This window comes from Apis mellifera, linkage group LG1, assembly GCF_003254395.2.
Source record: "Apis mellifera strain DH4 linkage group LG1, Amel_HAv3.1, whole genome shotgun sequence".
Classification (NCBI taxonomy): domain Eukaryota; kingdom Metazoa; phylum Arthropoda; class Insecta; order Hymenoptera; family Apidae; genus Apis; species Apis mellifera.
Window position 1 is genome coordinate 25,036,354 of NC_037638.1, and position 11,514 is coordinate 25,047,867.

Consider the following 11,514-nt stretch of genomic DNA (forward strand, 5'->3'; position numbering starts at 1 on the left):
TGATTTATAAAAAAACAAAATTAAAATAATTATAACTTTATAGAATAATTTGATTTTTAAACTTATTTATATATTTCTAAACTTGTTACATCTACAATGTGATATCAAATTGTATTAATGATTATTTTTATTATGTATATAAAATAAATTATTTAATATTATATATGATATTAATTTTTTGTAAATTGTAAAAAGTATGTAATAAACGAGTGATATAAAATTTATTATAAAATAAATATATAAAATGTATAAATATCAAAACTATATATTGACATAAAAACTTTGCGATATTTAATGTTAATTTTTATAAATTTTGTTCATAAATATAATCTTTTATAAATATTTACGATAATAGCGCTATCATTTTGCAAAAAAAGACTAAGATTAGAGATTTGAATTGATTGAATTGATTAATTGATGAATTGAATTGATTGAATTATTGAATTGATTTGTATAGAATATTCATTAAGTGCGATAATTCTTATCAATAAATTTTATAACATTCAAAAACTTCACAGATGTTAAATGTGTAGAATATTTTGAACATAATATATTTTTATTAATATATTTAGAAAAGATAGAAAAAATTATAATTTTAAAATGCCTTACTATCTGTATAATAACATTTCTAAATTTTTTACCTGTTAGATAATATAAAAAAAAATTAATTGCAAAATTCCAATGATATATGTGAAAGCATAAACCACGACACCATTTCAATAACATTTTTTCTTTTAACCTGAAAAATAAATAATAATTGTAACATATATAAAAGCTATCAATTTATTATATATATATAATATCTGTACATATATTTATGTTTATATACTATTATATATTATTGTAAATTTATACCAATGTATATATTCTGTCTTTTTCTTTATTTCAGTATCAGGGAATTTAATTAATACAACATCCCAATAAAGTTCTAAAGTTTCAACTATACCAAGGGGTAATAGTAATACTAAATAAACAGTTGATACTACAAATAATGTTTTAGAAGTATGATGCATTCTATTTATTTTATATCTGAAATTTTCTAAGAAATAATGTCATTAAATGTATTCATATCTTTTACATTATAAAAGATATTTGAATAATTTACTTACGAGTTAATTGACAATGGATTTTTTCAGTTTTTTTCATGTGTCTAATCAATAAAATATTTCCAATAAATATAAAAAGTAATGGTAACCAAGTAGATAATGCAATATAAAAATACATAGCATTACCCCATGGTTTTATTTTTTTTTGACATGGTATAAATTCAAAAACACTATCTGTTTCATAGCCTGAAAATATGATAAAATATATTAAAATTTTAATTTTTATAAATTTATAACATTATAACAACTATATAAACAGTTATAAGTATTAAAAAGTATAATAGAACAAAATTATAAAGTTTACCTCCTGAATATAACTTTGTTAATGATATTATAAAACTGATACATATCAAAATAATAATAATTATTATTTCAGAACAATTATTATAATGACCATATATTTCAAAAGGAAATGTAATAGCAAATACTCGTATCCATGTAAGAACTACAACCAACCAAGTTGAAGTAAATTGAAAGAATTCCATAGTAACAGAATTTAAGCTGCATAAAAATCTATTGTTCTAAAAATATTATTAATTTAAGTTTTTAGTTATATGTAGAACAAAATTAACTATCTAATTTATACTTACCATAAAAAGATTATTAACAAATATAAAATGTGACTTTGCAATACCCACAGCATAATTAAATATTAATGCTCCATTATCAGATAATGCAAGTGCTTTTAAATAAAGTGATAAGTTTGATTCACAAAGTATAGGTGTACTTAACATTACAAAAGAAATAATGTTTAATAATACACCTATAAATAATTAATATAAATAATATTTTATGATATAATAATATAATATATCTAGTATAAAATAATTAATTTATTGTATTATAATAAGCTATATAAGCTTTATATAAAAAAAAACATATTATCATATGACGTAGAAAACTAATTTTCTTTTTCACTTACCAAGTATTATAATAAATGGTGTTATATAGTTAAGTAAAAAACGCACAAATTTAACAAATGGTTGTAATGATAACCAATAAAAACGAATTTCACAAGGCCATACAATTTCTAAATTGGGTTGTGAAAAATTGTAAATAAAATCCAAACTTGTTAATGGTAGTGGACATGATAAATTTCCTTTAATATAAGAACTACACAATAGATGTAAATATATAAATGAAAATATATAATAATTATTTTTTTCTTAATTGAATTTATAATTTTTATAATTTTTATCAAATCTTTCATGTCTCACCTGATTTCATTTACTGGAATTTCAATACATTGAATTGATTGTAATAATATATTTAATATTAATATAAATTGCAAATTTATTTTATTAAATGAAATCATTTGTATACATATATTTGCATGAAAGATATAAAAAATTATTGTGCAATAATATCTAAAAAATATATTATGTATATCTATAAAAAAATATATATTATACAATTATCATAAAAAAATATGCTTCTATTTAAAATTTATATACCTTTCTCTGTCAAATATTTTTCAATATCATGACTAATAATATCTTCTCATTAAAAACTTTAAAGACATCTGTTGTTAATTATCATAACATAGAATTATTCTTAGCAAATATCATTTCAATACAAATAAAAGCTTGGATATGTATGTGACTAGAAGCAAATCTGTATCTTACATATATACACTTATATATTATATTTAATAATGAAAATTTATATAATATATATATTATACATATATATATTTTATATTTTTATAAAATTAAAATCTTAAAGGAAATTTTTCTTTAATTATAATATTAACTATAATAAAAAAAATGAATATTATCATAAATATAAAAATAATATTCTAGGAAAAATTAAATACTATAAATATATTTAACATTATAGAATAATAATAAAATTATAATTAAATCTTTTTATAACAATTAAATATATAGTATATAATATAGTATATATTTTAAAAAGTTTGTATATTTTTCTATTAAATATAAGTTTTTTTTTTTTAATTTAAAATACAATCTATCTTTTAAATTATTGAATTACAGATAATAATCAAATATAAAATTAACATTAAATGAATTGTGAAATATAAAAATTTATATTTTAATACATATAAATATACATATAAGTATACATATAAGTATATGCATTAGATAGAAATCTAACTATTAATTCATAGAAATATAATTTATAATGTATTTTCAATATATAATATATACAATTTACACAATCTAAAAGGCACACAATAAAAATATCATAACTTGATATTTATTTTCATAAAAATGAAATTTTATTGCAAAAGCAATAAATTATGTTTCATATTTTATATATTAAATTTTCTATATATTTTATATTTATTTTAAAAATTATTTCATTAGGTTAATTAAATAAAATTTTATTTCTTTTACTATAATTTTCTAAAAATTTCTTTATTACATTTTCACAAAAAACAATTAATGTAATACTATAGTAAATACAACAAAAATGATATTACATTTTATTATTTATTTTGCCTATCAAAAATATATCTTTTTTGTTTCATAAATTTTGTATCTGCCCAAGAATATTATATAAATTGGCTAAAAATTCTGATATTCTTTTCTTTATATCAATTTTTTTCTATTATATTAATATATAAATAAATTTATCTACTTCCGAAGAAATATTTTTTTATAAGAATGTTTTTTTCCAAGTACTAGTAAATTTTTGAGATTTAATGCAAAACAATTGCAACTTCTCTCTTCAAAATAATTTGATAACTTTTTCATTTTAGAACTTTAGATTTCTTAAAATTATTAATTATCTGTGACGTCTTATTTTTTAAATATAAGTTTCTTAATAATCACATTCACAAAAATATGCAATTTATTTATAAAAAAATTTATCTATAAAAAAAAAATACAATTCAAGAAATTAACTATGCATTCCACTAATATTCCAATATGTAAATCAAATAAAAATGCAATTTTTAATTTCTGTTGATGTATTATATATAATTACATCAACTTATGAAGAAATAAATTCATGTTTCTTGATTATACCTAGAACCTTGGAATTTATTCTATATAATAATCTTTTATTTTATATAATCATTTAATTTAAGTTTTATTCAATATTATTATTTTCATAATCAATTAAATATTTAATAACATGTCAAATATATCATATAATATATATAATGTATATTATATAATTAAAAAATAAAATTAATTTTATTTTTAAAGAAGACCAAAATAATAAGAGGAAAAAAACAATTAAAATAATTATTATCCAAGGTTCTAAGTGTTAATAAACAATTTACATTTCCAAATTTTTGTTTATCAAAATACAATTTTTAAAACATTTATATTTATATACTTAACAATGTTAAAAAGTACTTGTATTACCTAAATTAATTTCAAGAAAAAGAATGAACAACCATTGATAATTACAAATATATAAATTATTAATAGACAGCATAAACGCACATTGACTCTTACAATTAATAATTTTATATAATATTATTATAATTATAATATATTTTTTATAAGACAAAAAAGATCAAATATTTTTACATTTATGGTTCCATTGCACAGTACATTTCAAATAAAGTATTAACAATTTATATAATTTAGAATGAAATATTACAAATTAAATTTGTAATATTTTATGACAAATTATTATTTTAATTATTTTATTTAATATTTATTTTTATTAATAAAAATGTTTTTCCTATGTTCTCAAAATGATATTTATATAAATTATTGTGTAGATATTAAAAAAAATTATTAATAATTTCGCAAATTAAGTACATGCCTTAGAACGACAAAAAAATATTTATTATGAGTTTATATAAGTTCAGATATATCGTTAAGAATATTTGTAATATATATATTTGAAATGAAAACTAGTCTTATATTCTCAATCACAGCCACTAAATAAAAAAGAAATATATTTCTTATGTTTTTCAAAATTTTAATATGTATTTATAATATATTTTTCTATATTATTATAGCTATTTCCATGTATTAATATAAATTTTTACTTAGAAAGAAAAAATTTGTTTATAAAGAAATGTCTGTGCAGAACCATTTAATGTCATATAAAAACAGAATAAAAAAAAATTTTTCTAAAATTTTAAAAAAACATTATAGTAAATTTATTATTTAATGATAATCTTTTACTTAATATTTATATTTTTATATTATATAACAATTGTACTTTTCTTTTTTTTAAACTTTCTTTAAATTCTTTTTTTAATTTCTTTTTTTAAGTTCTTTTTAAAAATTGCTATGACTAATCAAAAAATTAGTTTTTTTTTTATATATAATAAGAAAATAGTTACCCATAGTTCAAACCAACTTATATTTCAACTGAAAATAATATCATCATTTGATAGCAAGTATATTTTTGCTATTTTAAATGTCAAAAAGTAAAACATATTTGTATGTATTATATTTTCTAATATCACCTTGGTAAGAAATCAACCTATAAATAAAATAAAATGCTCATGTTGCATATATAAATAAACAGATATCTGTAGATTTTGCACTTTGTAATTATATGAGAACTTCTGATAGTTATTATTTGCTCTCAAATCACAAATATTTTAAAATCCATTCGTTGTACTGTGTCAGATTAATTTCTTACCTGAAAGCTTAATACCTAATTGAAGTAGGTTTTAAGAAATTATTAACAAAAGGACAAAAATATGTTTTAATGACTAGTAAACTAAATATTAAGCAGTACTTTTTAAATATTCATAATAATCCCGTTTTTTGGTTTTTTCTGTGCAAACTCATAAATATTTGTTGATATTTTTTTTTATAAATAATTCAAAATTAAAAGCAAAGCTATTTCTTTTATAAAAAATGAATACATAAGTTGTTGTCATTTTATACTTGGTAAAATAAATTTTATAAGACTATGATAACTGTTCCGCATTTATATCTCATTATTGTACTGTGCAATCCTACATATAATATTTACAAAAATAAGCATCCCACAAATGTCATTTTTAGTGACATTTTACATTTTCTTATTTTAAAATTAAGCCAGAAGCTATTGGCTTTTCATATCTTAGAGTTTGCACTAATTTTTTATGTGCATAAGTCATATGAGAATCCAGATCTTTTCTTTAATCAGGTTTATATATGGGTATTTTTGGAATAAATTCAATTAAAAGAACCTGGAATATAAAAGATGAAAACAAATAAGTGTATGCTTATATCTAAACAAAAATCAATGCTTAAGAATAGATAATGTAATTAAAAATATAAGCTAGTTCACATTAACAAGGCTTCTCTTAACTATTTACATAATTAAAAAAATGAAAAAAATAAATAAAATATAATAGAAATTTATATACATAGAATAATTTTGATATATATACAAAATAGTATTAAATTTTAAAATAAAATAAATAAAAATATAAAAAATTCAATTTATGTTTACTTACATATTCCATCATGGATGAACTATCACATCTCTGTTTTGCCAATCTCCAATGTAAACCAAGTTTATGATATAGTCTACTATTTTCCCATTCTAATAATTTGTTTAATGAATGTTGTGTCTACAAAAAATAAAATAAGAATTGTTTATGTTATCAGATATTTAATTTTATATTATTTAAATTTATATATAAAAGATAATTATATATAAAATAATAAATATATATCTTCATAAAGATTAATATTTACTCTTTTACTCAAACAAATAACTGGCCAAAGAGAACAACCTAATGTACAGCAACAGCAAACGCAACCACAAAATAACCATTTAACATTAACTGGTAATGTTTTTTTTAATACACTGTTTATTCTCATAACAGTTGCTTTAAATTCTTCTGGAGCAACACGTGACACTAAACCATTTGGAAATTCTGATTCAAAACGATTACTAAGTCCAAATCTAAAATAATAATTATAATTTTAATATTAAGTAAAAAATACATTTCCTAATTTATAAATATATATTGATTTACTTATACAAATTATAAATATTTAAAAAATAATTTTTAAATTATTTCGTTTATGATTTTTTTTTATAAAAATGAATTAAAAAAAATAATAAAAAATATAACAATATATCAATTTATATATATAATAAAAAATATATCAATTTATATATTTCAAAAAACTTTATATTATATACTAATATTTATAAATATTTTTTTAATGTAAAAAAAAAATAATTAAAAATAATAAAAAAAAATAACAATATAAAAACAGTGTATTTATAGTCTGATTATATGATCTGTATTTTTTTAATGTAAAAGAAAAATAATTAAAAATAAACAAAAAATAATAATATAAAAATAGCATTTATAATCCGATTCTTTGTTGGTGAAATATAATACTGAATTTACATATATATAAAAAAGAATAATTTGCTTACACGGTCATATTGCCAGCTCCACGAATAATTATAGGATCTGGCACCATTGTCACGTAATGTTCTTCTAAATTTTGTTCATTTTCTTCTTCTTCTTCATATATTGCATCGAAATCTGCCATTGTGTAATATTCAACGGTTCCCGCTCAACGAATGACACAACTATATTGTCGCAACTAAACGACTTTTATTCTAATGAAATGCAGTTTCTTTTCATTTATATTTAAGAATTGCAACATACATTGATTTTAAGTGTTATGCATAAACATTTTTGCGGCCATAAATAATAGGCCAAATAGCAAACTTTCAATTGAAAGTTATTTGCAATAACACCATTCACAACACAACACACGACGCGCACTGCAGATGCTCATAGCTCACAGCTCATCAATTTTTCATTCAATGCGATTTCAGGTTCACCAACTTTATAATTTATGAAAGTTTAAATTCTAGAAACCAGATATATTTGTCATTTTATATGACCAAAATTCGGAGTACAGCATACATTTATTGTATATAGTTTTATAAAATTCATTTTTTATAAATTTTTTTCTATTTTTTATTACAGAATTTTATTTTATTTTTTTTACAGAAATAAGATCATAAAAATAATAAATTATTATTAAAATATTATCTAATTTATATGTTTAATATTTACTTTATTATATGTTTAATATTTACAAATTCTTTATAATATTAAAATGAAAATAATTTCAATTTATTTTTTTAAATTTATATTTTCAATTATAATTATAATAATTATAAAAGTTAAATTATAAATATTAAATTTATTAAAAAATTAATTTTTTTAAAAATAAAAATATTATTTAATTTTGTTTCAACATTGTTTAACATTCATTTCCTAGATTTTTTTCCGATATTTAAATTTATTGATATCTGAATTTTAAATATTCAAAATATTAAATCCTATTTAATCCTAATTAATTTATTGTTCATTTAATTTAAATTAAAATATTCAAAAATATATATTTAAATAAAAGTCGGATGCTTATTTAACTTTCAAATATACAAATATTAATTTTTTATTATTTTCATGTACAAAAAATATTATTTTTAATTCGAATTCAATTTTAATATAAGAGTTCTATATATCACATTATTACATGTGTCTATGATCTTATTATATTAAAATATAATATATTTTATTCTTTAAATATTAAATATTTTATTTATTGTATATTATAATTGTTCATAATTTGATAAATATTTAATCTTGTTCTATAATAAGATCTGACATATCAGAAGAAGAATTTATTTTTAATGTTTTTTCATTTGCTAAATGTAATAGAGATACAAAAGAAATTGGAAAACTTAGAGCTTCGATATTAGTTTTAGTTAATATATTTGGTAATCTCTTATAAATTTCACTGAAGAATTTACTATCGCTCATTTTATTGTTAGTATCTTGTTGCATTGCTTTTTTAATTATTGTTTCTTGAATATTCTTATCTGTTTTATATTTTAAACATTCCCAAATAGAATATTTTAATTGTTTCATATCAATTCTTTTTGGTTGTGTACAATATGCAATAGATAATTTGTTTGTAAGTTTTGGTGCAGCAACTAGATTATTTCCAGTAAAAGGCATTTGTGTCTCTGATATATATTCATCTTGAGATTGTATATCGTTATTAATCGCGTTATTTTCATTTTCTTGATATTCTTGATAATTATTAGAATAATTTAATGTATCATTTTCATTTATATGAATTTTATTAGAATTTTCCATGTCATTAATTAAAGAAGTAGTATTGATATCATTTATATTTTCTGAATTTTTAAATATTGTTGTATGAAGATACAATTTATTAGCTTGTTTGATATTATAATGTTTGTCAGGAGGTAAGGTTAATATTTCTTCATTCCATTCAATTTTAGCAGTTCTAGCATGTAGTTTAATTGATTGACTTGGTAAAAATTTAGCACATATTCTTTCAATTGTTTCATCATCATAACATAGTTCTATTTCTTTATTTTTTTTTTTTACTTTAGATTGATAATTTTGAGTCTCTGCATTATTACTAAATAGAATTTTTCTAAAATTTGTTGCTTTCCAATGAGATGGGCCAGCCCAATGTATATTTAAATTCGTTTGAATAAATGAATATTCTGAATCTTTTAATGACATTGTCTTGGTTAAAACTTCACGAAAATCTACAATATTTTCTACTTGGTTAGATATCATAACACATCTATCTATATGTTCCTCTTCTGTAACTTCAATATCAAAATAATTCATACCAGTAGATATACATTCATCTTCATTGGATAAACTTGCATTAAGATCAAACTGAAATCTATTCTCATTACTTTGTTCTGATTGAATTTTTTCTAATTCATCATCTGCATTCCAACTATGAAAATCAAAATAAAATAAAGGAGGACAGATTTCCATATGTGCAAAATTTGCTATTTTTGGAATATTATATACTGTATTTTTATCTTGAATATCTTTATTATTTACTGTATCTATTAAAATATCATTATATGGATGTGGATAAAACTTTGAATTTGCATGATTTGGTAACATTACTTGATATAACATATCTGTGGTTTGTAAATCTGCTTCTATTGTTATTAATGAAGGTTTCTCAGTTTCAATATTTATTTTCAAAGTATCTACAGTAGCAAATATTTTTTGTTTATTTTTTTTTTTTTTTTTTTCTCTTGTTTTTGTCTATCAAAGTTATTTTCTTCTACTTCCTGAGAATTCATTTTCTCCATATTATTTTGATTTTCATTATATTTGTTTTGTTTATCTATTCCAGCAATCATTTTAAGTATATCCATATGTACACCATCAACACGAAATCCATAAATTTTAGTGCTTACATCTAAAGATGTAGTAGCTACTTGTAAATTAGACATATTTGCATCCTTTTTCTTAATCATATATGTCATAAAATCAATCATTTCTAAACTGAATGCATTTTTTGGATTAATTTTATTTTCTGTACCAAGCTTTATGCATTGAGATATACGTTCTGCCATTTGAGAAGGTGGCATATTTACTAGGAAACTAAGTCCTAAAGAACGTCTTTTATCATTTGAATTTATAGAATTTGTTATTGTTGTTGTTGAAGTATTAGTAATTTCTTTGCGACGAGCCAAACGTTCTGCTTCATCATCATTTTCTGATAAAGCAAAATTATTTAATTTTTGTGGAAGTATAGACTTTCGCCTCAATGGAGATGAAGAAGCTGGAGAGGAATGTATAGTGGAATCTATTAATCTATTTGACATACTTTTACGAGTTGCCATTTTATTGCTTAAAATTTTATATCAAATCAAGATTCCTTATATATGTTCCTAAAATATATAAATAATAATTTAAAATTAAAATTCATAAATAAATTATATCAAATATTACAATTATATATATTCAAAAAAATTAACTAAATTACATAATTAATAATAATTACTAATATAATGAATATTATATATAATTTATTTGAATTATTAATTTTTAAAATTATTAGGAAAACATATGAATATAAATATTTAAATAATTTATAAAATTATATAAAATAAATTTATTTATACATTACCTCTAATATATAGAAATATGTTGTTAATAAATTCGTATCTTTTAATTGTTAATGATTAAAAAAAGAACATTAAATGGATATTAAATGTATACTCTAAAACAATATCTTGATCATTAAAGACTATTAATATTATATATTAAATAATGATATAATTCAAACATATTTAAACAGATATATCTTTTGAAAATTACAAAATAATTTAATTTCCACCATATAAATTAATAATGATATTTCATTCAATTTAATAACAATTTAATGTTTTATATTTCACAAATTTCGTAATACATCCATACATTCAAAATACAATATTAAATCACTGTTTTCCACATTGATACTAATCACTATATAAAATAAGATTAAATTTCAAAATAAATCTGAAATTTGAAATAACATAAATGTTTAATATACATCACTTATTACACATATATAAAAATAATAATAAAAGCTTTGAAAAATATATCTACGTTATAAAATACATTTATTTGTCATTTCTTATATTTTTAATGAAATTG

At 18.8% G+C, this 11,514-nt stretch overlaps 3 protein-coding genes across 3 annotated transcripts; all 3 read right to left on the minus strand.

Moving 5' to 3' along the window:
* Positions 1-242: 242 nt before the first annotated feature.
* On the minus strand, positions 243-2,417 carry LOC102656779. Its single transcript, XM_026439516.1, has 7 exons — positions 2,324-2,417; positions 2,029-2,219; positions 1,697-1,869; positions 1,411-1,627; positions 1,110-1,292; positions 856-1,039; positions 243-739 (listed from the first exon to the last, which is right to left on the minus strand). Exons 3-7 carry the CDS (start codon positions 1,838-1,840, stop codon positions 466-468), a joined length of 1,002 nt encoding a protein of 333 aa, XP_026295301.1. The 5' UTR covers positions 1,841-1,869; positions 2,029-2,219; positions 2,324-2,417; the 3' UTR covers positions 243-465.
* Positions 2,418-5,966: 3,549 nt separating this feature from the next.
* Positions 5,967-7,958, minus strand: LOC409505 (cysteine-rich hydrophobic domain-containing protein 2). The gene is made up of 4 exons (XM_393012.7): positions 7,437-7,958; positions 6,740-6,950; positions 6,496-6,612; positions 5,967-6,225 (listed from the first exon to the last, which is right to left on the minus strand). The coding sequence occupies exons 1-4, from the start codon at positions 7,553-7,555 to the stop codon at positions 6,175-6,177; spliced, it is 498 nt and encodes a 165-aa protein (XP_393012.2). The 5' UTR covers positions 7,556-7,958; the 3' UTR covers positions 5,967-6,174.
* Positions 7,959-8,605: 647 nt separating this feature from the next.
* LOC100576990 (condensin complex subunit 2) lies at positions 8,606-11,404 on the minus strand. The gene is given in 3 exon segments (XM_026439518.1): positions 8,606-10,119; positions 10,122-10,763; positions 11,003-11,404. Coding segments are annotated over 2 exon segments (2,052 nt in total). The 5' UTR covers positions 10,716-10,763; positions 11,003-11,404; the 3' UTR covers positions 8,606-8,661.
* Positions 11,405-11,514: the final 110 nt, after the last annotated feature.